The sequence below is a fragment of the Musa acuminata genome, chromosome BXJ1-2 (genome assembly GCF_036884655.1).
Source record: "Musa acuminata AAA Group cultivar baxijiao chromosome BXJ1-2, Cavendish_Baxijiao_AAA, whole genome shotgun sequence".
In the NCBI taxonomy this organism is placed as follows: Eukaryota; Viridiplantae; Streptophyta; class Magnoliopsida; order Zingiberales; family Musaceae; genus Musa; species Musa acuminata.
Window position 1 is genome coordinate 21,928,170 of NC_088328.1, and position 27,611 is coordinate 21,955,780.

At 42.8% G+C, this 27,611-nt stretch overlaps 4 protein-coding genes across 5 annotated transcripts; 1 reads left to right on the plus strand and 3 right to left on the minus strand.

Moving 5' to 3' along the window:
* Positions 1 to 2,198: 2,198 nt before the first annotated feature.
* LOC135598453 (uncharacterized) lies at positions 2,199 to 6,824 on the plus strand. Of its 2 annotated transcripts, XM_065092263.1 has the most exons (7): positions 2,272 to 2,555; positions 2,821 to 2,914; positions 3,621 to 4,120; positions 5,456 to 5,540; positions 5,719 to 5,888; positions 6,138 to 6,409; positions 6,492 to 6,824. In XM_065092263.1, exons 3-7 carry the CDS (start codon positions 3,745 to 3,747, stop codon positions 6,660 to 6,662), a joined length of 1,074 nt encoding a protein of 357 aa, XP_064948335.1. In that variant the 5' UTR covers positions 2,272 to 2,555; positions 2,821 to 2,914; positions 3,621 to 3,744; the 3' UTR covers positions 6,663 to 6,824. The 2 variants fall into 2 exon arrangements, with proteins under 2 accessions (XP_064948343.1, XP_064948335.1); XM_065092271.1 differs by lacking the exon at positions 2,821 to 2,914 and having other exon boundaries at positions 2,199 to 2,555.
* Positions 6,825 to 6,925: 101 nt separating this feature from the next.
* LOC103972895 (dehydrogenase FPY6) lies at positions 6,926 to 14,414 on the minus strand. The gene is made up of 13 exons (XM_009387291.3): positions 14,241 to 14,414; positions 13,149 to 13,288; positions 12,892 to 13,032; positions 11,638 to 11,686; positions 11,371 to 11,388; positions 9,926 to 10,041; positions 9,744 to 9,857; positions 8,569 to 8,619; positions 7,982 to 8,070; positions 7,838 to 7,898; positions 7,558 to 7,635; positions 7,313 to 7,423; positions 6,926 to 7,175 (listed from the first exon to the last, which is right to left on the minus strand). Exons 2-13 carry the CDS (start codon positions 13,281 to 13,283, stop codon positions 7,044 to 7,046), a joined length of 1,095 nt encoding a protein of 364 aa, XP_009385566.1. The 5' UTR covers positions 13,284 to 13,288; positions 14,241 to 14,414; the 3' UTR covers positions 6,926 to 7,043.
* Positions 14,415 to 16,776: 2,362 nt separating this feature from the next.
* On the minus strand, positions 16,777 to 20,884 carry LOC103974027 (cellulose synthase-like protein D4). Its single transcript, XM_009388758.3, has 6 exons — positions 20,261 to 20,884; positions 19,768 to 20,187; positions 18,892 to 19,696; positions 18,410 to 18,817; positions 17,952 to 18,328; positions 16,777 to 17,874 (listed from the first exon to the last, which is right to left on the minus strand). Exons 1-6 carry the CDS (start codon positions 20,731 to 20,733, stop codon positions 16,911 to 16,913), a joined length of 3,447 nt encoding a protein of 1,148 aa, XP_009387033.1. The 5' UTR covers positions 20,734 to 20,884; the 3' UTR covers positions 16,777 to 16,910.
* An 835-nt stretch (positions 20,885 to 21,719) lies between these two features.
* On the minus strand, positions 21,720 to 26,879 carry LOC135598465 (uncharacterized). The gene is made up of 2 exons (XM_065092288.1): positions 26,628 to 26,879; positions 21,720 to 24,113 (listed from the first exon to the last, which is right to left on the minus strand). Exon 2 carries the CDS (start codon positions 23,966 to 23,968, stop codon positions 22,025 to 22,027), a length of 1,944 nt encoding a protein of 647 aa, XP_064948360.1. The 5' UTR covers positions 23,969 to 24,113; positions 26,628 to 26,879; the 3' UTR covers positions 21,720 to 22,024.
* Between the last annotated feature and the right edge of the window lie 732 nt (positions 26,880 to 27,611).

Below are 27,611 nucleotides of genomic sequence, written 5' to 3' on the forward strand. Positions count from 1 at the left end.
CGATCCTCGAGCGGGGCCGATCGGGCCCGAGGCGACGTGGGGAGCTCCGGAGGTACCGTGTGAGCCTGAACGGGCGACTCTTGTTGCCGCAGTGGTTGGATCATAGGTGAGTGCGCCGGATGAGAAATGAGTGGGATAATGGTCTGCACCATCCTAGTCAGAGCTCGAACTCGATGAGCGAGGTCCTTAAAGGCATCGGGCGATACGGGCGACGGGTCGGTTGGGACGCCTTCGGGCGGCGATAAGCTCGGGTCATTGAATAATCGCCAATAGCGTTCTGAGGTCACGGCAGGGTGCTTATCTCGAGGTTCACCATGCGAGGCGCGTTCCCCCGGAGCCCCGATCAGGTGCGACCCCTTAGTTGTGGGTACGTCTGGGTCGATCCGTCGATCCCTCGACATTTGGCCCTCCTTCTAGCGCCAAACTGTTAGTGTCAATATCTTTACGCCGTGGCCTCGGGACCAATTCGGTTGGGTTCGGATCCGAATGATTGGAGATATTCCTGAACGACCCTTGAGATTGCTGAGGTAGTCGACCGCGGTGGTCCGATCGTGACGGGGTCACTGTTTTCTCCGGGAGGGGACTCCTTGCCTGGGCCTTCGGTGGGAGGCACTCCGTCTTCGTCCCTACACACAGGTCGGGTCGAGAGAGCTTGGCCCAACCCCTCCGACGATCAAGTTAGTCGATAGTCTCGGGGGGTTTTTCTTATTTTCCTTCCTGCCTCTTCGTTCCGAACGCGAGGGTTTTTATAGGGAAGGTCACCGTTTCCTTATGTGTCTGCTTGCAGGGAGCAGGGTCATACCTGGGATAACGTCTGACACCGGCATTGGCGTTGCGTGAAGGACCAAGCTCTTGCAGGATGGTGACATGCCTCGGTCAACGTTTTGGTCTGCTTCGGCCAAGCGCTGTCAGGTCAGACCGAGACAGGCGACCCTCGCAACTCCTCGATCTACGTGACCTAAGGAGACATTACTAGGGAGCAGATGACGTTAGTTCGTGTCCCATCATTATTATTACCCTCGTCAACAAAGTAGCATCACAGAATGCTGTAAATATTACCTTTGGTCACATCTACGTGGAGAAAAGAAAAATATCATTAACTTAAAAGTAAATATTAGATTATTAGATTATATTATCTTATTTTAGATAATATATATTATATATTTGATTGGATTCAATAAAAAGAAATCAAAGATGGGATAAAATTACTTAAAAGAGATAATTTTGATGAGAGAGATTATTCTAATTATCAGATCATCTATTCTATTCTATAAAATGACAAGATAAATTTATCTATTCTCATAAATTAATTTTAATTTTAGTATTAATTTTTTATATATAATTATAATTTTTTACACTTACATAAATAAGCTAATATCTAATTATTTCATTGAGTCAAATTATATTAGATTAATAGTTTAAACTCCATTAGTTAATAGATCAATTATATTATAATATTCACATTTAACTCTTTTGTGTGATGATATCTAAATTGATTGTATTATAATTTTAAAGTATTAATAATTATTGTTTTTAGGAGAAAAAAAGCTTTAAAAAACAAATTTGTTTTTTAATTAAAAAAACAAAGTTGTTAGTGTCAGTCAAACCAAACAATGTTAGTTAGAGATTCTGCTTGCTTTCTCTTATATGTATATATATATATATATATATATATATATATATATATATATATATATATATATATATATATATATATATATATATATATATATATATATTCACTTTCGCTAATTTATTTTAGATTGATCTTTTTGCATATAGATATCACAAAGTTATATAGATGCCCTTATACAACTTAGAATCTTAATTATATATCATCATGATTAATAATTGTTAGTTAACAAATATGATATTATTAATTAAAACTTCAATTGATATACTTATCATTACTTACAAAGTGAAGGGACTTATTTATTATATTAAATTTTATCAGGACGATTACTCATAAGATTTATAATATATATTATTTATTTAAAATGATTTTTTTTTTTTATGCAAAAGATAATATTAATTTGCTTATCCAAATAATAGCCAACCAATGAGGACTGTAGAACTGTCAGTGGATCGTCGTCGTTATCCTCCTCCAGCTTGGATTTGATGGGGACTCGTCACCCAAAACCAGGATATAAATCTCAATCTCCACCGTCCATCACATTGATAAATGCCCGTGATTGGATAGTAACCGTACGATCACAATAAACCCCTTGGATGTTTATATAAATCGGAGCAAATCTCCACATCTCCGCCGATAGTTTGCGCCTCTCTCGCTCTCGCTCCTAGTATTTTCCGCTCTTGGCAATCGTCTCTCTCCTTCATCTTTCCATCCTCGGATTCGATCAATCCGCCCGTCGCTGCTGCTTCTTTCTCTGTTTGCAGTCCACAATCATTTCGATTTGTGGTTGGCTACTCTTGGTTTTATTGGGTAGAGGAACGGCACGCTCGGATCTGTTATTGAGGGTTTCCTTTCTTGATTCGCCCTTTCCCGGGAGGTTTTCGCTTCATAGATCGTCCTCTGGGTGCTGATGGCATTACAGGTACGGAATCTGCCTTCACATCCTGTCCGGAGCTCGTTGTTTTTGGTGATCGCTTGTCTTTCTTGAATTCGGGAGCTAAATCCTTCCAACTTCGAGAAGATCGGTCCTTCTCCTCTCTCTTTCAAGTTTTCTTGCGCCCGAAATTGGTTCGATCCACACCTTGGATGTTCCACGCCTCTTCTGGGAAGCTTTCTTTCCTTGATCCCCTCTTTTCTTGGAGGTTTTCGCTTTATAGATCGTTCTTCGTGTGCTGGTGGCATTCCAGGTGGGAAGCTCCCTTCGCGTTGTGTCCGTTGCTCGTTGTTTTCTCTGATTTCCGCTTGCTGCTGGGCGATCTCTTGTCCTCCAATTTTGACAAGGTCGGTCCTCCTTTCTCTTTCAAGTTTTCTTGCGCTTGAATTTGGTTCGATCTACATCTTGGATGTTCCACGCCTCTTTCTTTGATTTCTTTACCAAATCTTGGTGAACTATGGGATTTGTCTGGGGAGATCCGTTTTTGATGTCTCCTATGGGCTGGCGCGGTGTTACTCGACGATGATCCATAATTGGATGTCTCTGTTTCGGATGGCCATACAATGTTGTTATTAGATTGCTTATCTCATACTAGTTGTCATGTTTTCTTTTGAGCTGCGGGGAGAAGATCATCACAAGTTTGCTTTAGGCGTGATGTATGGAATTCCCTATTTTTTTCAGCATCTGTAATGCTGTATTCCTTGTGGACTTTTCCTTGACATGGTTAAATTCTTATTGTAACCCTACTCTTAATTGCATTATCCAATGATTTCATCATTAGCATTTATCAGAGCTTCTTGGCTATGAGTCTGGTCTGCTTCTGCAGTATTTGGTGGGTTCCATGTCCCATTGTTTGTAGTCGCTGCCAACATTCTAATAAAAACATTTTATTGTTGGTAGTCCGATTGTTGGTAGTTTATAATACTCACCATATTTTGTATTCTTTGATGTTCTATTTACTTAACTATTTCTATCTGATACTTGTATCGAGATTCTGTGACACTAGATTAATTTATTGTCATTAGGACCAACATTCTACTGTGGATTCTGCAGGTTATCCGATCATAGCTTGTATGGTGCGCAAACCCAGAGTTTTGCAGCTGAGGGATTGACAGTAGTGGCTTCTTTTTTTCTTTTTCATTATTGTTCATGCATTGCGGTCTGGTGTTCTTGAGAGATGGTATCTGTGAACCTAGGAGTCCTCCATTATGTTCTGGACCATATCTATGGGGCATTTGTTCATAGAACCAAATTAACTACACCCTTTTTCTCAAAGGGATGGGGAGGAAGCAAGCTTGATTTGTTGGAGCGTTTTGTCAAGCAGCTCTTCCCAGCAACTGAAACTCAGAATTGGCCACCAACTCTAGTGCAACCTAAGTGGAAGACTGTGTGGGAGACAAGTAATGCATGCCTGAGAGAAGGTATTTTCAGGACCCCTTGCGACGAGCAACTCATCAATGCATTACCTCCCGAGAGCTATAATGCAAGAGTTGCTTTTCTGGTGCCAAAAACTGTTCCACCACAGAAGATGGCTTGTGTAGTCCACCTAGCAGGTACAATCTGACTTTATGTTCTATCAGTAACGTGTTTCGCTAAAGGAAATCCTTTCTATATTCTTCTGGCATATTAAATGTTTCAATTTCCTATAGTTGGTTGATATGAAGCATATTCTTCAGTTTACTCCTATTATTACACTGTCTGAGACAAAATCTATGTAGCATAAAGAAACTAACATTTCTTTGGTTATTATCATTGACTTGGTTAGTACATATGATCCTAACGAGGTTAGACATTTTTTTTTTGTTTATTTGACATCTGACTCCTGGAAGTTGTTATGAATGCTTGGCATATTGACTTTTGTGGCATTATAGCATTGTTCATGTTATAGCTGAATATTGCATTTGAAGTCTAGTTGTGGAAGATATTTGGTGTAGTTCTTGTATTTGGCTGAATGAGTGAGTTTCTACAACTAACAGAGTAGATACATATTAATTTGTATGCATGCAGAGAATCATAGAAGTGATATTGGCCAAGACTATTTTATGATATGATACAACACTCGTGCTCTTTTCTTTGTTACCTGTTAGCTGCTTGCGTTGTTTTCCTGAAATGCAACAACATCAATTATTGGAGTTGATGTTGTTTTCTTTGTTGCCTGTTAGTCATCGTTGGGAGTGACTTTAGAAAGTTAAGAATGTTCAAGTTTGGTAAGTCGGTTTATTAATCTATTATTCACTGATTTATATTAAGTGTTTCACCAAGGCACACGGTGATTTTTGATTCATGTGTGTTATGATTTATGCCTCTTTTGTTCCTTTAGAGTTGTAGGGAAAAATATGACCTGCCTCTTTCCATAGTAAAGAAATTGACTTATGGATGAAGAGCCTTACCAGAGAGATTGTCAATTGCCTCTTGCATTTATTCTGCATGCACGATCAAGTTTTTACTTCTCGATGGATAAAATAGAAACAAGTTTGTGCAATTTTAGAGGATGCTACAACAGACCTTTCATATTGCACTGAAAATTGTCAATGCCATGACTATATCAGCACAAATAAAAAACTACTACATTTGCATACCGGTGAAATTTGAGGATTATTAAGTTGGTTCATGAACGAGTCCAAACTTTTTCAATGATTCTCATTGGCTTGTATGATGAAAGAAATGTGTCCTAATTTACATGAGCCATGTGTCCAACGTCTTTAAATAATTTGGTAGGTGGAGTATACATTGTTATTATACTGGAAAATATTTGGTAAGAAATCATAACTATCCTCTCATATCTGGTCCTTTACAAGCACTTGCTTATTCGTTCAGCTTTTGCAAACTTTTTTGGAACACGTCATAATCATAACTGAATCTCATTCGACTTGTATGGAAACTCATAGGCACCGGAGATCATACATTTGAGAGAAGGCTGAGACTTGGTGGACCACTGTTGAAGGAGAACATTGCAACTATGGTGCTTGAGAGGTAAAATTTTTTTTCTTTTCAACAGTGGTGGACCACTGTTGAAGGAGAACATTTGTAGCCCGGAAGATGTAGGGAAAATTTTTCTTTCAACTGCCATGGATACTTTTGATGTTTAGAATGCAAAAGATTTTCCATATGCTTTATGTTTTGGCTTTGATCTGAGTTAAATGTGCTGCAGCCCATTTTATGGACAACGACGTCCTAGACTGCAGCGTGGTGCAAAGCTTCTTTGTGTGAGTGACTTGCTACTGCTAGGGAGAGTAACTATTGATGAATCACGTAGTCTCTTGCACTGGTTAGAAGTTGAGGCTGGTTTTGGCAAGACAGGCATATGTGGCCTTAGCATGGGTAAAATGAAGTATACTAAGACCACTGCTTTTGAATGTCATATAATATATGCCTCCTATTTCTTAAAAGACTATGCTAGTGCTGAAACATTAAACAAACCTGCAACTTGTTATGTCTCAATCATATATTTAAGTTTATAACGACAACAATTTTTTTTATTTAAATCATTTTTTGACTCATCTTTTTTACTTCTCATTACTATCTTAGGTTGATGTTAATCCAAATTTCTTTGGTATTGACAAACTGTAGGGGGTGTGCATGCTGCAATGGTTGGGTCTCTGCATCCGAGACCAATTGCCACGCTGCCATTTCTTGCTCCCCACTCTGCAGTTGTAGCTTTTTGTGAAGGGGTCTTGAAATACGCCACGGCATGGGGGGCGCTGAGAGAAGATGGTGAACAGAAGACAGGGATGACACTGGAACAAGCCAGAGAACGGCTGCGCTCAGTGTTATCGCTTACCGACGTTACTCGGTTCCCAATTCCTAAAATTCCTGAGGCTGTCATTTTTGTAGCTGCTACTGTAAGCTCCTTGTCTTTCCCACGAAGGATTCATATGTATTTTTTTTCTGATTTTGTATGTTTTTTTTTTTTGGATTTTGTAGGATGATGGATATATTCCAAAACATTCAGTTTTGGAGCTTCAGAAAGCATGGCCAGGCTCAGAAGTGAGGTGGGTGACAGGTGGTCACGTTTCATCCTTTCTTCTCCACAATGATGAATTCCGCAAGGCGATCGTGGATGCTCTCAACAGATTGCAGTGGAGAGAATCATGATATCCACCCATCATTGTGGATATCACAAATAGTTACGTTAATTAATAAATGAATTATTCTTTGTATTATGGGATTTTCAACTGCAAAATGTTCCAATTCCCTGATTCAAAGTATCTAGTGATCACTGGGTTGACAACAAAATCAAAATCCTTCTTTGTAATGTGTTTTTCTCTTCTTTTTCTTTTCCTTTTAATGTTTATTTCTTTCTTCCCGGTTGTGGTGAGTAACCACCGTTGGTCGCCGTATAATTCTGATGCTGATAATTTACTTGACAAAAGCCAACGCCTTTATTATCAAAACAGGTTCTGATAGTTAATTAGAACAAAATTAATTCTCGCGCATACGTAGTCCATACTGGGTTACAAACACAAGGCTTCTTCATCATAGCTTCTTCACATGGACCGCAGCCCCTTGTTTGGCGCTCGACTCCAGCATCGCTTCCAACACTGCAACATCTCGTGCACCTTCCTTGTACAAGCTACGTGGCTCAGGTTCATGGCTGGTCATCCCATCCTGGGCCCCAAAAACACAGATTTCAGTGAACTATTCAGCTGAATCTTTCGAATCTACTACACATCATGGAATCATTGAATTGAACACACTCATATAACTTTGAGCAATGGCTTATTTGACAATCAAGATTGGCGCACCTTTCTGTTAGCCTGTGAAATGTCATGAATAAATGACTTCAATTCCTCGTTTACTCCACAGAAAGGATAGAAAGTCCTTTGACAATGCCCGCCTGCTGTATAAAACAGAACCTGCAGTTGATCGCCATCATAGTTTATACTTCCCAAAATGTCCACAAAAATAAGCAGACCGAAAGAAACCCTTGAAGAATTCTAAACCAAATTTATTGGAAACCACAGATACAAGGAACTTAATTCTTTTATACCGAATATCCATGGCGCCCACTGTCGGTCCCACGTTCAATTTGCAATGTCCCTTTTGAACCATCAATGCGCCAATATATCTGATGACATCACTTATAAAAATAGAAGATTTAGGCACCAATGTAAAATAAAAAAGACATCTGGTCCTCGAAACTCATAATTTCTTCAGCCATTGAGAATATCACAGCCATGTACACCACTTACAGATGCAACATGAGCCTCTGTTGTTTAACCTATGTTGCATATGTATGTCGAAAACATAGACGATCTTATTCGGCTTACCTTTGGGGAGATTGAGTTCACTGCCATTACAAATACCCCCGCGCATCCATTTTCCAATTGGCTACAAGTGCAAATTATTTAGAATTAAAAATAGCCCCAAAAATTCCTGGAACTTTACAGGAGCACTAGTTTGCCGAAACTTACAAAAGAGCACATATATTGTCAGGTGGAGGCAGGGCCATATCCACATGACGGGCAATGGCAGACACTGTGCTGATCTCACACCCAACCATCTGTTGAGCATAATGATAAATTGATCCTTAATACTAGCAAGGAGTTAACAAAGTAATTACTTGAATTTACTTCATTAAGTTCTGAATTTATCATTATGGTGTGCTTGCATGGTCTGGCCAGCAGTGTGCCATACTAATGCAATTTTAACATGATATCATATCATCTACACATAGCATTTTCCTGGATCTCATGTATTGACCAAGATTCTGGATGATACATACAAACATCAGCTTACCCTTTTTGCTTAGGTCCACTATTTAATTAGTGTTAGTTTTATGAAACAGTTATCAGGTGAAATTTTAACATTAGTTTTGGAGTGGATCATGTATCTTGCCTGGTATTGAAACAAGCAGAAAGGTGATTGTTCAAACCTTAAAACATGGTATCAGTCTAAACATAAAAAGGGGGTCAACTCAAGAAACAGCCTCTTCAGAGGCTGCATGACTAATGAACTAAATCTTGCCTTGTGAGCTAGACTGAAGGAAAACAGAGCATACCATCCTCAATCCTGCAACGAAGTGAACCCCCATATCTAGAATGAAGCCTCCCTGTAAGTTTAAAAAAGAATTATAGTGAAACATGAAGCCATAACTGTGAAATACCTAAGACTTTCAGCTTCAACTAAACAATGATGTCAAAAGCCTTGTATATGGCTTGTGGCATAAATTTTTTATTTACAACAAGTCCATAAGCAGGTAGGAGAAATTTAATTGCCAGCATTTCTGCAATAGACGTCTTTTTGCACCATATTGATAAAAGAAATACATATGTCATCCTTAACGTTCAACTACTAAATAATTAGGTGACTCGTTAATGAGTTTGGTATAATTGTGTCATCAATAAAACTTAAGACCCTAGAATAATAACATATGTTTGACATCATAGAAGGAGTTTGTAGAGAAAACTATTTTTATAAACACAAGTCCAGACAAGCACTTGGCGAATTCATAGTAACTTGACACACATTCATGTCTATGATGATCCAACATATTTAACATCAGTCATATGCATATCATGACACAGACGTGTTCTAGTCTTTACCAGTATCTCTATACAGTGCTAACGTATTGGGTAGGATTCAAACAGTTTATAGAACATCATTTTAGCTATAGTAAAGCATCACGTAAATGTTCAAATAATTACATATTCGCCCATCACACCTGGTATTTCCACCCTTGATATACACATTTGGTAAAGTAGTTTCCGCCCTTGTGGACTTACAGGCATGGAGGATAGAGAAGTCATCATCTAAGTTTGAAATTCCACTACATAGGTGTACCAACTATACCACGCTGGTCCATTTGGGTAAACGTGTGCTGGTACTGTGCTATAATGCTCATACACTGAGCTTAGACTTAATTTAATACTTTTTTATGACTGTATTGTCCATATTAGTATCACACGTCCTGGTACATGCCAGTCTAACCAGATCCCAGTACTGAAACCAAAACAAAATTATAAAAAAATTGACTGTAATATTTCCATCAATAATAGAAGCAATAGTAATAAAATACAGTGTAATATGCAATTTCGAGAAAAAAATAATATTGCTTTCCTCATTGTTTAAAAGTTGGGGATTTGAAATGCCAGTTCTTGGAAGCTTGGAAAGCCCGCAAAACAATATAGCAATAACAGGTGAGGTCAGCTTAATCATACTCAACTTGTCACTTACAAAATAATTTCGTCTCCAGGAACTTGAGAAGTAAGGATTTGAACTGTTCATCGATCCTTCAATGATAACTTGGACGTGCATCATATCACCAATATCATTTAACAATTTCCTGGACTATATGACCAAGTTTAGATAGTGTTTAGTACTTACAAAAAGTAAAGTTACTTTCAGAAGGTTGATACCTCAACAAACGCAGGTTCAAAGCGATAATTTTCAGCCAGAGCCCATACAGGTTGATGAGGAAAATTGTTGCAAAAAGAATTGTAGCATGATATTGCTGTTTCTGCCTCGCTTACAGCTGATGATTCAAATAATTAATTTACCATTTTAGTGAAATACAGAACCACATGGAGATGCAATAATGTAGCTCTTAATCAAATTAAAATAATATTGACTATCACAAAGAAATAAATTAGCAAGCCAATAAGGATTGAAATTGGGATAACATGAAAAGTGACATACGCATGAAAACAATGTGCATATTTTCTATGTAAAAGCAAAACTAGCTCAGAGAGAATGGCAAAGTGCAAACACTGGACACCTCCTTCCTTGTAAAACAAGTTTTACAGGCCACTCTACATGTTCTGATGAAAAAATACACATCAACAGCAGTAAGCACAAACATATTAATAACTGATGATGTTGCAGGTGAGACAAGTAACTAGTTCTAGTAGTTTGCATTTATGACTCAGTAATTGGTGCTAGTGACTAGTGTCAATCATTTCATAAGGTATTTCTTACCTTATATTTGTCTGAGTTATTTCTTCTGTTGATGGCTATAGGACAAGGCTACCAAAGACAGGAAATTGATTACACAAAGGCATATTCACTTAAAGTGACATTCACACGATAAACATCTTGTAACCTAAACAAGTTGTATGCTGTAATCAATTTAAAGTGACATATTCACAAGATAAACATCTGTCCCATGTATTCAACGTCCACAGTATGAGCCTAAAAATAAATAAAATAATGTATTCAACAAAAAGAGTCACAGGGCAATATATCTTCCATTACAAGTAACAGGAGGGAGCAGATCGATCTCCTTATCCAAGGAGAGGAAGGGTATAGATCCAAACAATAATGGGAAATTGGGAGTGATGAACAAATTATGCAGAAAGAGGACAATAAGAGGGAAACAACCAGACAATTAGACTCAGTATCCATCAACCGACATCTCCTTGGATCTCAAGCAAGAAGTAAATCATATTAATAGCTATGGCAAACCAGAGGATCAGCTCTCGGGCCAATAGATGGACACAAATGGTGCATCCAACCCATTCCAAGTAACAATGAAACAGGTTTGCAGAAATTATTTTAAAAATAGCAATTAGTTTGATCAAAATGTGCTTAGAATTGTGTGATAAGACTGACATATATAAGCACTCATGACACATGGTGCTTATATGATTGTGGAGATCCAATGTCAATGAGATAATATATGATTGTGGAGAAAAAATTAAGAAGGGAAAACATACAATCATACAAGCTAATTGACTTTTATCTGAAAGAAAATATTTGTTGACGTTTCATGCCATTCAAGTCCATAAACCACTAACAAATGGCTTTAGCAACTAATATAAACATGACGATACAGGATACCAATTTGAGGATACGGACTACTTACTTCCAGCAGCAGGTTTTTCTTTGTTCGTCAAATTTGTAAGCCATGCAAAGGACGAAGACAAACTCAAAATGAGTATTAGATTAGTGAAGATCAATTTCAAATCTTAGAAGAGCAAAATACAGATCAACTTCATAAACTTGAGGACGATTTAACCAAAACCAACAAAATTAACCAGTCCCAAGCTCATATTGATTTAAATATGAGCCTTTCAGTTACTATATTAATATATTGATTCAATAGCCAATGTAATGGTCAATTTTTCAGTACCTTGAATAACGTGTTTTCCCGCTTTCAACATTCTCAAGGAAATCTCAACCTGCATGTTTGATTAACTGCGTTAGCAGCAATTAGCCTGGGATGATAAAAATGGTCATCAACAAAATATCAATGAGAATTTCAATTCCATGGAAAAAGAAATATCATAGATGGATAGCGGGAAGTGAGTGAAAAAGGGCCATTCTAAAATCAAGCAGGAGAATGGTGAACTCCAAAGAAGGGACAGTGTAATTAACACGGTGCAAATTCTGTCAAATGATCCATTATGATGGGGCTTGAAAGCAGGATATCATTGTTTATAAGTAAAAGACTAAGAAAGCCTTTATTCGATATGCAGCTATAGCAGTCACTCTTGTTGACTTATGCAGTACAGAACATAACTCTTTATTTTATGTTATTAAAGTACTGCCCAAGTCAGTTTTTTTTAAAAAACTATCGAGGATGAATCATTTAATATAGTTGAAATAATGGACCTTGTAACAAACATGCATCTTTGAAGATAACGTATCTGCCCACATTTTTATAATATCATGACACACTAACTAGAACAAGGATGAGAGGAGAACACGAGTGAGGCCTAAAATTTAGCAACTCTAACTGGATCAATATGCCCTTGTCATGTTATTAAACTAACTTCTTCAAGTTTTTCTATTGACTTTGTTGATTCATATTCTCTGCCTCTTTGTTTTCTTAAATAAATTTCTTTTGAATTTTCGTGGCTAAAATAATCATTCAATTAGAGCAAAAACACTTCAGTTAGCACTTAACAATCACTTATTTTTCACTTCTGTCAAGCAGTGATCACATTATATGCAAGATCATGGGTTGGAATGAGTTCCTAAGTAAACACCAGGGCCCTTGTGCAGTTCTACAATGTACTACATTCTCTTGTGCCAGCATCATGTCAGAAAGTGTAATCTTTTCTTTCAAACACTAAATAGTACTGCTAACTAATTTAGTAATTCAAAAGTGCGACAATTTTATTTTATCTCAATATAAAATTTTATAAAAATATTTCCTGAAAGTGGAAGACTCTGTAACTAATCAAATGCAACCAAATGAATACACAAGATTACATTCATCTGTAGAACTTACACGGGAAGTACAGAAATTAATGAATTTTTTTCTTCTAATACTTCCATGTACTTCTATGGAGTCTTTTGTATAGAGGCATGCAGATGACAGTTCAAGAATAAGTCTTAGGGGTTTCATTGTACAACTGAAGCATCGGGTATGTATTCAAACCTGAACTTGTGCAGCAAGAACTACAGCAACTGCCGTTATGGAGCTGTCTTGAATGATTTCCTCAAGTCCTGAATCACCCCATTTACATTCTATATTTGGAGCAAAATCTTGCGCGAGTTCTGCGGCAGCTTTGGCAGATTCCTAGGCAGAATGTCACATAATGTTAGGTACAGAATGCATCAAGCGGAACAGACTAGTTTGCAGATAAATCCAATTCATAGCCTGTTGCATCAAGAGTACACACAAAAATTTCATACCTCAGTTCGACTCCAAATTGATTTAATAATTAAATGATCAGCTATCTCTCTTAACCTAGGAATATACTGAGTCCGGACAAAGATGCCTGCTCCAATTATCGCAATCTGGGGAGGTGCCGCATCCGAAGCAGCCATTTTCCCTGTGGTCCATTATGGCACAACGACTTGAATGCTCGAGAACTAATTAGAGTATGGGTAAAGTATGCCATTCTTACCAAAGCCAAACTAATAACCACAATTATCAAGCTGACCTGAAGTGCAAACAAAATCCGTGCAGGTGCTTAACTATCCATAGACTACTAGATTGCAACACAAAGAATGGTACTAAATGATGCAAAATTAAAGGACCAAAAACCTCAAATACCAACAAGTTCTCTGGGTAAAGAAATCAAAACCACAAGCAAAAGGAAAAGATAAATCTAGCCAGGCAACGAGTAATTTCTCAAGCCTACGTAATCATCCACTCTTGTTGATGTATAAATTGGACGGCAGAGATTAATAACACACAGATTGTCAGGCGAAGACATGAATACTAGGACATCACTGTCTCATCATTAACTGGTTAGAAAACATTCACAGGTTACTAATATGCAAGAAACGTGACGTGGTTTAGCCAAACGCAGAATAGAATGGGTGCGAATCTTTAAGAGAATGTCTAAAGACTCTAAACTACCACGGAGAAGATCACTTTAGCAGCAACTTCTTCTTCTAAGCTACATCAACGGGAGGGAGCAGATCGGTCTCGTAATGCAAGAAGAGAAAGATACAGATCCAAACAATAACGAGAAAATTGGTACTGATGGAGCAAATTAAGGAGAAAAAAGAAAGAGGTGATGGAAACAACCAGACCAATAGACTCCGCATTCATCAACCGACATCTCTTTCGTTCTCAATCAAGAAATGAATCATAGCACTCGGGACAGCATGGGCTCAAGAATTGCCAAGGCAAACCAGCCGCTCAGCATCTTGGGCCGAAAGATGGACGCAAATGGTGCATCAGACCCATTTGAAGGACACACCCGCAGCAAGAAAACGAACAAGTAGCAGATAAACGAATTCGAAGTGCCTGGAAGTGGCATCGACCGACATTACCTTCCGAGAAAACGAACGGCGGTCGACAGATCGTCGATCCAAGAAACAACTGCAAGAGATCGGCACCCCGAAGACCACGGCTTCTCGTTTCAACAGCAGAGGCAGCGGTGACGACAGATCTCGCTCGAGAGGGAAGGATGGAGGCGGAGGAGGCGTCGAAGAGAAGAGATTTAGTTAATGGGCGAACCAGAGAAGGGTGTTTCCGTCTTTACGAGTACCGACACGAGCGATGCACGTGAGACTATGTGAATGATCGGCGTATATAATTACCATATAATAAAAAAAGCATTAATAATAACGCATGGTCAATAAAACGATTGAGACATCATCATCCACAAACAAACGCGAATCTTAAAGCATTTATCGGTTGCCCTACATCGCACTCTACTAAGAACAGAAGCACGACCGGTTCATGCGTCCTGCAACTGTGGATTCCACTTCAGCTCTGCCATCCGTCGCTGGATTCGCCTCCTTGGCTTCCCAGCGGCGGGCCGCTCAGTGCATCTTCTTCATCTGCCACGGTGGCGCCACTGATCAAGGCAGGTCGATCAAGATCGGGGGCACGCAGGACGAGCTGTTCTCCACGTTCCGGGATCCACGGGGTTGTGTTCGGACGCCTCGCCCTCTTCGGCGGAACCAAGGCTTCTGCGGGCTGAGGCTGCGCCTTCCTCGCTTTGCTGTGCGAACTCATGTGGCCGCCATAGGCTTGCGGTGTGGGGAAACTCATGTCGCACTCGCTGCACCTGTATGGGAGAGGCGGCGCCTGCTTCGTCCTCGCCAACTCGCCTGCTGCCGAACTCGACTCCGTTCGATTCTTCCAGGCACGAAAACAAGCAGCAAACGAAGGGTTGATGCTGATGTCGTTGTTCCCGCCAAATCGGTAAGGAAGGCTGTCAGCCGCGGACTCGACGGGGAAGCTTCTTCTAGTCGGGGAGAAGAACGACGTCCCGATAGAATTCGCAGACGAGAGCTGCGGGAACGACGGGTTGAACATCGATCCGAAGCGCAGTCCGTCATCGAAGTACCGAGAGGTCGACGGGCTAGCAGAAGACGTGGGGGAGAAGGTGAAGCCACGCCCAGCGGCAGGAACGGAGGGGAAGGGCAGCCGAGGAGTCGGGATCTGGTTCAGGAAGTTCGATCGAGGCACCGGTGCGGCGGACGTGGACGGACTCGCGAAGGCGGGCAGAGGCGGGGACTCGATTAGCCGGGTCGCCACGGCCACCGCTCCCGCAGAAGGTGCAGCGGCAGGAACGGAGGGGAAGGACCACCGAGGAGCCGGGATCTGGTCCGGCAAGTTGGATTGAGGTACCAGGTTGACGACCGGGGTGGCGGACGTGGACGGACTCGCGAAGGTGGGCAGAGGCTGGTACTCAATTAGCCGAGTCGCCGGGGCCGCCGATCCCGCAGAAGGTGAAGCCACCGGGGTGGTGGACGTGGATGGATTGGCGAAGGTGGTTGTGGGGGCCGAGAAGTCGAACACACTTCCATAGTCTAAGAAGAATCTCAAATCGTCGTCGTCAGCCATGGATGAAGAAGGGAGAAGGAAGAGAAACTTGCAAGATGAAAATAAGGCAGCAGCGCAGGGTATATATAATGGGAGAAAGCAGCAGATGGCTTGTCGGCAAAGCGTCGGAAACTGACGGTGCACAGCTGGGTCTGCAGGAATACCTCATCATCATCACCATCGTCATAAAGAAGACATGCCATATTCGTCGTTGCATGCAGTTTCCTTCTCGCCGTTGCTGCTGCTGCAGCTGCAGGCACTGCACCTGCAATGAATGCTCCCCCCCTTCCATTAATTTCACGTAGACATCCCATGCAAGTCGTCAACATAACATTAGGGTTTTGAGACTCATATGAATTTTCTTTTTGATTTTTGGTATGCAATGAATCGGAATTTGCGTTGCAGATTTGGAAATGATATTGAAGGATTGCTTGATGTTGCACTTCACGTCTTATCTTGATTCCTATGATAACATTTGTAGGCCATGCATGGTTACTCCTATTGTGGTATTTCTTAGTTTTGCTGTGCATGATGTAGGGTTATTTCCATAGGGTCATCTCCATCCAAAAGTCATTCCATGTTGGTGTTCTTTTTGGATTCCTGTTCTCCAAGTAGGGGAAAATTCATAATAAATAATTGAGTTAATAATAGACACATTAAACACTCCAAGCCAATCCAACTCTCCATGTAAATATTATGATAAGAGATTGAACTTTGGATGTCACAACCCACAATTCATTTATTGAAGATGAGAGAAGAATTACATACTACTTGGGTGAAAAGGAGAGAGAGAGAGAAACTTCCAAGAGTAAACAGAAAAAGAAAATGAGAATCATTGGCTTGCATCATGAGGAAATAGAAAATGGCTTCAAGCAGAAGTTAATGAGAATGAGGAACAAGATGACAACAAATTGCAGAAGAATTACATCAAAAGAATAAAAGTAAAAATACAATGCAGACAAGGAAAACTGCTTAATAATGTGGCTTCAGGGTTGCATATACTAAGCATGCATCCATATATCGTTCCTCGTCTACGTAATTATTCGTTTCTACATCTTTGCCGTTCCTCAATCTTTCGATACGTGACGTTTAATATATATGTCTGTAGATAATAGATATGGATATATATATTATATATAGAGAGAGTGAGAGAGAGAGAGAGAGTATTATGGGAACTGGAAGGTGCTGGTGGCGGTGGAGCCTTCGCCTTCCTTGGGAGGGCTGATGGCGATCCAGAGGAGTGAGATGGTGATGGCGATGAGGCCGGACCAGACGAAGACGATGGTGGGAGTCTTGCCGCGCCTGCCCATGAGGCCCTTGGCGAAGGGGTAGAGGTGAGCCAGCACCCAGAAGCTGAAGAAGGCACCGCCCATCAGCTTGCTCCACTTGGGGACCTCGCTGTAGATGGTCTTGGCGAAGCCGAAGGCGATGGCGATGATGTTCACCATCATGATGGTGATGGGTGGGATCATGAGGGACGTCCACTTGACGAGGTACAGGTCGGCGTAGATGTCCTCCTCGTCCTCCGCCGTGGACTTGGTGGTGAGGGTGAAGGAGATCTCGATCCCGGCCACGACCTTGAGGAGCCCCTGGACCACCGCGTACAGGTGGGCGCTGGTGCCGGAGATGAGCCAGAACTGCTCGTTGCGCCACCACTCTTCGAGGCCCACGCCGGACCACTTGACCTCAAGGATGGCCAGGCCGATGAGGGTGAGGGTGATGGTGAGCAGGTAGACGAGGAAGGTGACGTTGAGGGTCTGGACGATGAAGTAGCCCGAGAAGAGGGAAAGGGCCGGGAGGAAGCAGTAGACGAGGAGGAAGATGGAGGTGAAGGGGTAGATGCCGACGTTGAGGTAGGCGATGCGCTGCAGCAGCTTCAGACGCCGTGACGCCAGCAGGGCGTTGTTGCGGGAGAAGAAGATCTCCACGGAGCCGGTGGCCCAGCGGAGCACCTGGTGGAGCCGGTCCGTCAGGTTGATGGGCGCCGACCCCCGGAAGGCGTCGCGCTTGGTGATGCAGTACACCGAGCGCCACCCCCTGTTGTGCATCCTGTACCCTGTCACCACGTCCTCCGTCACCGACCCGTAGATCCAACCCACGCGGTCGCCCCACTCCGTCTTGTCCTCGTACCTGAATCCATACGATCACTCAGCAAGAACAGATCGAAGCATGTCAGGAAGGAGGAGAAGATGAAACGAATGACGTACCAACAAGAGATGACAGAGACGGCCTCAGCGACGGTGGCGGGATCGAGGGGGGGTCGCGGGACCCTGAGAGCACCGGGAGGGCGGCCATGCTTGATCCCAGGGTGGTCGGCCAGGGGGCGGCCCTGGAACTCGGCCACGGGTATCGACTCGGACAGCGCTGCGGAGTTGCCAAACCGCTTGGGCAGCAGCGCCGGGTCGAGATCGGTGTCGAAGTCTTCTGCCCTGAGCGACTGCGTGTCCGAGTCCGTCTCTTTGCTGTACGTGCTCTTCTTCTCCTTCTTCGTGAACAGCCCGGTGTACTCGGTCGCCCGGGGAGGGTCGAATCCATACAGCGCAAATCGCCGGAACAAGCAACCGGTCCCCACATAAACCGGACCCTGCAAGTCCGACAACAACGATCTAAGAAAACGAACCGCCCCTCCCCAACTGGGGTAGATAAACGGCACAGAGTGAGATACCTGCACGCCGTCCAGGGCGCGCATGTTGCCATCGAAGAAGACGGTGTTGTGGTTGGCGTAGCGGTCGGAGGGGTCGATGCCCTCGAACCTCTGGGGGAACTGGATGTAGCAGATGCGGTCACCACCTCGGTCCAACATGAAGCACATGCCCTCGCGCATGGCGTCGGCGTTGTTGATGTAGTGGTCGCAGTCAAGGTTGAGGATGAAGGGGCCGTTCGACATGACGGCCGACGACCGCACCAGCGCGTTCATGGCCCCGGCCTTCTTGTTGTGGTCGTACCCCCGCCGCTTCTCGCGCGACATGTACACCAGCATCGGCAGTCGGATGTCCACGTCCGTGAAGTCCATCGTCTGGTCCTCGTCCGGCAGCCCGTAAAGCGGATCCGCCGAGGGCGGCTTCAGCATCACCTGCAGTAGAAAGAAAAAGGAAGAGAAGAAGAAGGAGAGTGTGAAACGGTGGTGTTAGTACTCGTATATATTACCTGGAGGATGCTCGCGTGATCTCCTCTGGCATGCTCAGGGGCGGAGGTGGCCCAACTCCCCGGCCAATGCGTCCCATCGGCCATCCACGTCGCCTTGGTGACCTTTATCGGCTCCGTCGGGTCGCCACCACTCTCCCTGATGTGCTTGATCGCCTTCATTTCCTCCCGAGCATTGAATGCGTCCGACCTCCTCCTGATGGAATCGGGCAACCCGTTGATCCTCACCTTGAACTCGTCATACTCCCGCTTCACTTTCCTCCGGTCCTTCACGAAGTCCGACCGCCTCTTGTTCTTGGTCGGGTCCCCCTTCAAGCTGAAGTAGCTGTCGGGGTTCCTCGGCTCGATGTCATGCTTGCGACAGAAGGGGACCCAAATATTGGCGAAGCTCGCGGCCTCCGCCATCGCCTCGAAAGTGAGCAGAGCGCCACCATCATCAGATATGTAGCACGCTAACTTCTCCACCGGATAATTGGCGGCCAGGATTGACAGGATAGTGTTAGCCGTGACGAGCGGTGGCTCTTTCTCGGGATCGGCGGTGGAGACGAAGACGTCCATGCCGGGAAGGTCAGAGCGTCCCGACGGATTGGAGGGGGATGGCATATCGAACTTCTCCTTGAGCACCGAGAGGTCGGTCGCCCGATTGATCGGGTGGAGCTTGGGGATCACGTCGAGGATCCAGGAGAAGGCAAACCAGATCTCACAGACTATGGACATGCCCCACAGCCACATGGCCTCCTCGTTCGGATGCTTCACCCTCCATACCAGGAAGAAACCCAGAGCAACCAGCCGCACAACTATGAGAAGCCTGAGGTCACATCAACGAGATTAGTAGATCGCATGGCATCACAATGGGGTGAGGGGTTGGAGACAACATACCTGTAAGGGCTGATGATTCCGGCAGGCATCGGGATCTTCCGAGTCAGGGGTTTCCAGGGCTTATCCATGTTTTCCGGGATGCCGTCCGCCATGCCCTCCTCGAGATCATCATCGTACATGCCGTCTTTGGGCCAATAGGCGTTCCCATAGCCGTACGTCCCTTTGCTTTCGAACAACCACCGGTTGTGGTCGAACTCCCCGGTCTGGCTGCGCATCAGCAGGGACTTGTTCGACTTCATTACCGACATGCGGTTGTCAGCTGTCGTCTTGGCGTTGGCCGGCGCCGGAAGGGAGAGAGCGCCGGTGCGGAAGTCCGGCACATCGTCCTCGTACTCCCCTATCTTGTATGGCTCCTTGCAACCCGGGCACGTCCCCCCATCCTTTTGAGCGTCCAAGTAGCAGTCCCTGCAAATCTTAAACCTGGAATCGATTGGTTAGCACCAGTAGAAGACCTTCTTTCGCTCTCAAGACTGGCCGAGGAGGAGGAGGCTACCTGCATTCGCACGGGTCGATGTCTTCTCCGCGCTCGTCCCGCATGACCTTGCCATCGCAGGCCTGCATGGCACAGGATGAGCCCTTGGCGCCCGCCATCTGGGGGTGCATCACCTCGGAGTCGATGACCTTGTCCATGAGATGCGCCCTGGTGACGCTGTTAAAACCCCCGGTGAAGAGCGAGTTGGAGACGTACTGCTCCTCCGCCTTGACCGCCACCGACGCGGCCTCGGCGGGTCCATCCATGGGTTGGTTGTCGGGTGTCGGGGGTATGTGCACCGTGTAGTTCATGTAGTCCCCGGAGAGCTCCCCCGACATGTCCATGTCCTCCCTGGAGAGGCTAACGTAGCGGCCGCTCGACGTCCTCCTCGCGAACTTGACCGTTTGCCCACTGGCATTGCGGTTGTTTTGAGACCCACCACCGCCTGGGCTGCGGATCGACTTCTTGGACGGATTGAGCGGTGCGGACGCCATCTTCTACTTTCTCTCGTCTCCCTTCTTTCTGATCTCCGATCACAGCAACCATGCGCATCGACAACACGAACCCATTCAACACGGGGAACACACTCCTCGTCTCCGCTTCTTCGTGGAACCCGTTCGATCTCTGCCTGGTCTGCTTATCAACTCAATGGCCATTTGATGCTCGCACACGGCGCTCTCATAGCCGTTCCCTTCTCGATGGTGAAAACGAAGCAATAAAATAAATACAGGAGGGGAGGAGGTGTTCGACGGAATGACGCTCAGGTAGCAGAGAAGCTTCATCGGATCCACCAGTTGCCACCTAAAATCGAACGGCGGAGGAGAGAAGGGGGCATGGATGGAGTTGCCCGAGTCAACAGCATCGTACTCCCCATTATAGGAACGAGTTCGTGTGGACCAGAGAGAGAGGCGCAGGCGTTGGGTGTTGACTTCTGAAGAACCATACAAGAGGGAGTGAGAAGCTAATTAATTGGTTCAACATCAAAGTCATAAACAATTAGCATTAACTTGATTTAAGCATATGAATGAAACCTACTTGCGATAAGCCAATCACCACCTTCAACATGAAATGAAATGAAATGATTCGAGCAGCTGCGTCTGAATCATTTGATTCTCTCCCGATGACATATTAATGTTTCACATAGGTTGTTGGCTTCGCTAACCATTTGGCCGATATGAAGCCTACTCTAAAATGATTCAACACTACACAGCAGCATGACACCATGTCTTTCTCGTACTAACGTAGCCAAACTTCCTGTTTCAAGCCTAAATTAAACTCAAAAACAGATCAAATTGAACACAAAAAGCCTAGTATCGGATGCTGGATTCACAAAGATGGCATCAATTGCACCTCCTCAAGTATTTCATAAGACAGTTTATTGCGACCGTAAAGAAGAACAGGGTGTAGCTGGAATGCATGATGATATCCAGAAACACAAACAAAAAGCATTCAGCAAGGGCATAAGGTAACTCAGCTATCGGAGACAAGAAAGACTCGTATATAGACTACCAAAAGAGGGAATAATATTGTCAATAGCTGTGATTTGCTTAAAAATTCAGACCGAGTGACTGATAGATAGAATATGGTGTGGTTTTGTTGATTGTGAGCTGGTCTTGCTTTGGAGAATCAATTGTAAAAATCTGGATGCGATAGGTAGGATGATGACGATTTGATACACTCTTGGAACGTTCCTCCATGGCAGGGGAAAGAGTGCTCTGCTGCACATTTTTACCTATCGTTGGAAACAAAATCTGCTTCATAGGAATGGAATCTCTTAATGGTAAGTTACAGATCGGTGTTTCTCTTGCTTCTGAAGCTCTCCTTCATCAAAGCAAACTTCTTTTTGCACTGTATCATAGTTTTCCCAGGCACAGCAGCAGCGACGCGTTCCCAGCGTTGGTTAACATCCTTTGGGAATGTTTTCAGAGCCTGGATAAGGGCTCGTTCTTGGGTTTCAGACCAAGCATCTTGATCCACGGCAGCAGGAACTCCATTGGAAGCTTGAACCTCTAATGGATTCTGGTCGCCTGCAGATGTTCTAGAAGATGCAGCATGAGTTCCATCAACAGGGAGGGCCTCTGTTTCCAGTCTGGTCGAAAGAGGTGAAGAGATGGTTTGAACTGGCTTCCTTTTCTCAAGGAAAGAGTCAAAAGCTTTTCCAGAGTCGGGCTTCCGAAGGAGGACCGTCTTTGTGGCCTTCAGGATCTCGTCAACTGACCTCCCAGTACCAATGTATTCTGAAATGACCTCCCACCTTCGGGAGGTTCCCTTTGGATACTTCTGCATGCCTTTCCTAAGCATCTCGATCTCTTCTTTTCCCCATGGTCTCTCTTTCTTCTCATAGTTGCTCAATGGACCACCCACCTTGGCATCTGTTACAGTGCCATTAGGTTTCAGAGATAGGTCTTGAAAACTGGTAGTCTTCCCTTTTTTCATCACATCTGAACTGCTTCCACCCTGTGCATCCCTTAGCAACTTGGCTCTCTCCATTTTCTCCTTACCCTCCATCGTGTCACAAAGAAGCTTGAGCTGCTCCAGGTCAAATGACATGCATATACTTTCCACAATATCTTCTGAAAGATCAAGCAAATTCTCTGAGACCAACTGTGCAGAGAGAGTGCGCAAACGAGTCCTTTCTTTGCGCAAGAGCTTTTTCTCTTTTTCCTTTATTTTTTTCTGGTTCAGAGCAGCTTCTGCCATCTTCCTCTCTTGCTCCTCCTTTTGCTGCCTTTCCTCTTCGGCAGCTTTTGCTGCCTCTTCCTCCTGCAACTTCCTTGCCAGAATTTTTGCCTCCTTCTTTCTCTTCTTCTCAGCCTTTTCCTCTTCCTTCCAACTCAGAATTCTAGGATCTTTCTTGTAAGCATTGTCAACAAGGGCCCTAACCCGTGCATGTTCCTCCTTTCTAGCCTTCTCCCTCAACTTTGCATTCTGCCTCTCCATCCATCTCTTATGATCACGAGACTCAGCTTGCTCTAAATCAAACTCATCTGCATGAGGGAACTCCCTCCAACTTTTAAAAGTGTACCAGAAATTATAGAAACTGTCCACATCTTCCATAGATGTGTTCTCGTCTCCTAGAGGAGGAACAGGCTGACTTACAGACCATCTTCCATTTCTCATAAATGCTGGCCCAAAAACCTTGAAGAAATCTTGTGGAGCACAATCAGTTGGAATATCATCATCAAATTCGTCAGTTGAGTCATATATTCTTCTTTTAACTGGATCTATTAGGACTTCATACGCCTCCTGAATAGCTTTGAAATGACTTTCTATTTCATCCTTCTTAGCCTGTCTAGCCTCTTCTGTTTCTTCAGCAAGAATAAGTGCAGCCTGTTTGTCAGGATGATGCTTCAATGCAGTCTCACGGTAACTCTTTCGTATCTGATCCTCAGTAGCTAGGAACCGCAAATGCCCCAAGCCCAAGAGTGCGTAATGGTCTTTTTGAGTGCTTCCAGCACTAGATTTCTTTCTGCCCTTACTGCCATAAGAATCTGAAGATGGTAAATGCTCTTGACCCCTGTCATCTGATTGAACACTTTGTCCATCAGTTTCAGCATCTTCTTCATCCCACAATCCCAGCAGTTTAAGTGCAGCAAAATGAAATGCATGCCCTGCAGGTTCAAAATTGTATGCCTTTACAGGAAGGGAATTTGATGAGAAGAAAAGGGGCTCCCCATTTTGAATCTCTGCCAAATATGTAAGCAGCAAAGTGCCCTCATGTCTGCCCATACTGCATAAATCCACTCTAGACCCCCTCAAAGGCTGATTCAACTTCGAATTATGACAATGAAAACAACTGAAAACACCCTTAAATGATCGACGTGGATTACAGATCAAATTCACCTAGCAATTCTTCTGGCTTCAAAGTTGCACACTGTTTCACAATACCAACTATCAATTAGCAATGACATCCATAGAGATGCAGGAGAGTTAACATGAAACCCAAGGAACTACAGTGCAATATTTCAAGCCTTATCAAAGCAAATGATACAATATACTACTTCATGCCAACATGGTTAATAATACACACTAATTATTTGAAATTTTGTTCTCTATCAACAAAAGAGAGAAAAGTTCAGGCCACATGGTAACAGAAAGCTATCAGTTATATTTGACCAACTTTACTTTGCGAGGAGAGCTTAACTTAAAAACTAAAATATAACAAGCAAAATGTTAGGCTTGCCATATTAAGACAAAAAAAAGTTACACACAAAACATAAACAAAAAAGAATAAGAAAGAATCCCACAAAAAACACACAAATAGAGTTGTATGCACTTTTGCAAACATTCCAAATATCAACATTGTCTAAATAAAACACAAAAGTAATGTTTTTCAGAAGGTGCATTATCTCCAAAATATAAAACTCTGAAACAAGTTCCCAACAATGAAATTGTTTAGCAAAGCCAACATAAACTGTAAACATGTTGAAACTGGAAACCAGCTATTTATTTAATTGATCTCATTTTGGCAACCCTATGCTTGATATTTCCAAACTCTATTTGTGCCACCCTTGAAATATGTATTCCTTCCATAACTTTTTCTACTCTTGCGAGGGGTTCCTAAGAAAGTCATAGACATGGTGTGTTTTGGCTATATACACATATTTCACCATAAATCAATTAAGCAAAATAAGGAACATAGAATCATTGGTTCACAGAAGGTTAAAAGCATAAAAAAGATAACAAATTCTGAAAGTAAGAAAAATAAAAAAAATGAACTTAATAAATGAAAACATTATATCAACTGTTACATTATACCTATACTAACATAATTTTATTTCCCTATGCATTTATATGAGCATTTGGTAATGCTTTCACTTACATGGAACCAACCAAACCAAGTGGTCAATCTACAAACTAGTCCTAATGAGTAAAAGAAAACTATAGTAGCCATGTATCAATGCCTTTATGTAATATGGCTTTATCTTGGATTTGAATCGTCCATTTTCCTTACCACTTTAAATGGACTCCCAAGATTCGGTACTTGTGAAAATAAATCTGATGATGTTTATGATCAATTAATTGGATGGGCTAGTGTAGAATTCATTCTTACGAACTATACAAATTGAATTGTGGGAGAGTGAGTCTTGACATCATGATAAGGTTGCTTCTTTGGTACCAGGTGAGCAAGGTCCAAATTATTGAAACAACCTCTTTTTATACAGTGGTAACATTGCATCCACTGACCTCCCCAAGCTTCACATTGGTGAGAGCTCAGCGCATTACAATGACCTTTGTATACGAATCAAATTGTGAGGACAAGGGTTGTCTCCTTTTATTTCTACTTAAGAGGATATTAGGAGGGCTTCAAATTGCGATAAATGAACTAAAATGCTTTGAAGATTGGTTAGAAGGTAATTCATCCACAGTAATTTCATGGTTATTGGTGTAAGTAACAGGAAGGATAACATGCTGTTACAAGAAGCCTATACTTCTAAAGGTCGTGTATGTCAAAGTTCCTGATAATTTTAGAGGAGACAGTACCGCTGGGCCGGTGAGACTTGTTGGTTGTATGTCTGGCTTTATTTATATTCTAAATTTCCACTGGAGGAGTTATGTTTCCATAAGATCAATGTATCAGGATGTAGTTTTGGGGAGATTAATAAACATATGATTGAGGCTTTGCATTCCTCCTTACCGAGAAGACAAGTAACCACAATGCAAGAGCGGAAGCATCTAAATTAGTCCATCAGGAATTGGAATCTTTACTGACCACAGATGAAATAGTGCAAGAAGCACAAAGCCCAGGCAGCCATTCAAACCTAATGAGACCAGCACAATTCACCAAACTTGAGGAAAGTAGCATCCCTTTACTAACAGCGATCATGCAGCTCTAACACTCCAAGAGACATGATAACAAATCAAGGCAGAGAACAGGAAACCCAGAGTAAGGAGAACCTAAACCTAATCTTTGCGAGAACACGCAATAAAGCGACAATCTGCCTTCAGGAATCAGGAGAACAACAGCCTAAATCGGAGGTTCTAGTCTGGTTGATCGAACTGTTGGTCAGGATCGCCCATAGGAAAGCCTAAAGAGCAAACTCCATTCCCGTGTACAAGAATACTAGAAAACCACGAACAAACCCTGAAGACCGCACGAAGGAGAGAAAATAGGATCTCAAGATCATAGAGGCATAGATCGTGGGAAATCAAGTGACTCATAAATCAGAAAGCCAAGCACGATCTCAGACCAGGTTCTGTTCTTATGAGCTGATCATCCTCCTCCAAACACCAACACAAATCAAATCACACGCCAACTATCAGTTCTACAAGAAACCACATAACCGAACAAAATCAAACGAGGACGACCTAATCCCGTGGAACAGACACAGGCGATCGAAAACCGAGCAACAAAATCAAACGAGGAAGCGCGGGTAGCCACTCGTACCTCTTCTGCCTCCTCCCCTGGACGGGCGGTGGCGAGGACGGGAGTCCGTCGAGAAGGCGTGGGCGAGCTCGTCTTCTCGATGTTACCGTCGCAGTCTGCTACGGCTGATGAGGGAGGTGGCCAAAGATTAAGTCGAGCACGCAGACGCGCTCTCGGCCTCTCCAAAGTGGTGGCGGCGGCGGCCGAAACGGGGCGGATGCTTCGAGCCAGGAAGTGGGAGCTTAGGGTTCATTCCCAGCACTTCGTCGTAGATGTGATCTGGACCGTTGATACCAAGCTGGCTAACTCCCCAAACCCAACCACGACAGGTACTGTTGGGCCTTCACTTGAGCCAACCATAGATTATGAATCGACGGGCCAGATGAGCTTGATCCGGACCCAATCGACGGTCACCAACCGCTGACTATATTTCGAAGGCCTAATTACTACTCTAATTAAAATTTGAGGTTTTATTAAATATATTAAATAGTTAATAATATATATATATAAACAAAGAACAGTTATTCTGTTTTATTTAATTAAGAATTTTTGGTACAAAAGACAAGTGATAAAAAGGGGATATATTAACATCGAAATGATAAATACAGCTCATTATAAAGCTGAAATCATCATGCCATTAAATATGTTTATAGTGTGTCTTTATTATCAATTATAGTTGCTAACATTTGGTTACATAAGCCCAATTAATTCTATTCCTAATCGACAAGAGAAAAAGTTTACCAGATATTAGATTAATGAGAGATTAAAATAAGATTTCAAAAACAGAATTGTTATTATGATCCAATTAGATGAGAAAATTACTGGTTTAATGATGATAGATCGATGATTTGTCAAAAGATTGAAATAATATTTTTATAAAAAAATCGATATATTCATATTTATAAAATTTAATTTAAAACTCTTAATAAATAAATTTAAATTCGATTTTTATTGAAATAGATAAACTTAATAAAATATTATTCAAACCCCATAAAATAAAAAGAT

Excerpts from the sequence above, each read along its gene's own strand:
- LOC103974027 (XM_009388758.3), bottom strand. The coding sequence starts at position 20,733 with ATGGCGTCCGCACCGCTCAATCCGTCCAAGAAGTCGATCCGCAGCCCA. Across the intron at positions 20,188-20,260 it reads ATCGACCCGTGCGAATGCAG|GTTTAAGATTTGCAGGGACT; the intron begins GTAGCCTCCTCC and ends AATCGATTCCAG. Across the intron at positions 18,329-18,409 it reads GCGCCCTGGACGGCGTGCAG|GGTCCGGTTTATGTGGGGAC; the intron begins GTATCTCACTCT and ends TCGGACTTGCAG.
- LOC135598465 (XM_065092288.1), bottom strand. The coding sequence starts at position 23,968 with ATGGGCAGACATGAGGGCACTTTGCTGCTTACATATTTGGCAGAGATT.
- LOC135598453 (XM_065092271.1), top strand. The coding sequence starts at position 3,745 with ATGGTATCTGTGAACCTAGGAGTCCTCCATTATGTTCTGGACCATATC. Across the intron at positions 4,121-5,455 it reads TTGTGTAGTCCACCTAGCAG|GCACCGGAGATCATACATTT; the intron begins GTACAATCTGAC and ends GGAAACTCATAG. Across the intron at positions 6,410-6,491 it reads TCATTTTTGTAGCTGCTACT|GATGATGGATATATTCCAAA; the intron begins GTAAGCTCCTTG and ends TGGATTTTGTAG.
- LOC103972895 (XM_009387291.3), bottom strand. The coding sequence starts at position 13,283 with ATGGCTGCTTCGGATGCGGCACCTCCCCAGATTGCGATAATTGGAGCA. Across the intron at positions 11,687-12,891 it reads TTCTTGCTGCACAAGTTCAG|GTTGAGATTTCCTTGAGAAT; the intron begins GTTTGAATACAT and ends TCAAACATGCAG. Across the intron at positions 8,620-9,743 it reads CCTGGAGACGAAATTATTTT|GGAGGCTTCATTCTAGATAT; the intron begins GTAAGTGACAAG and ends TTAAACTTACAG.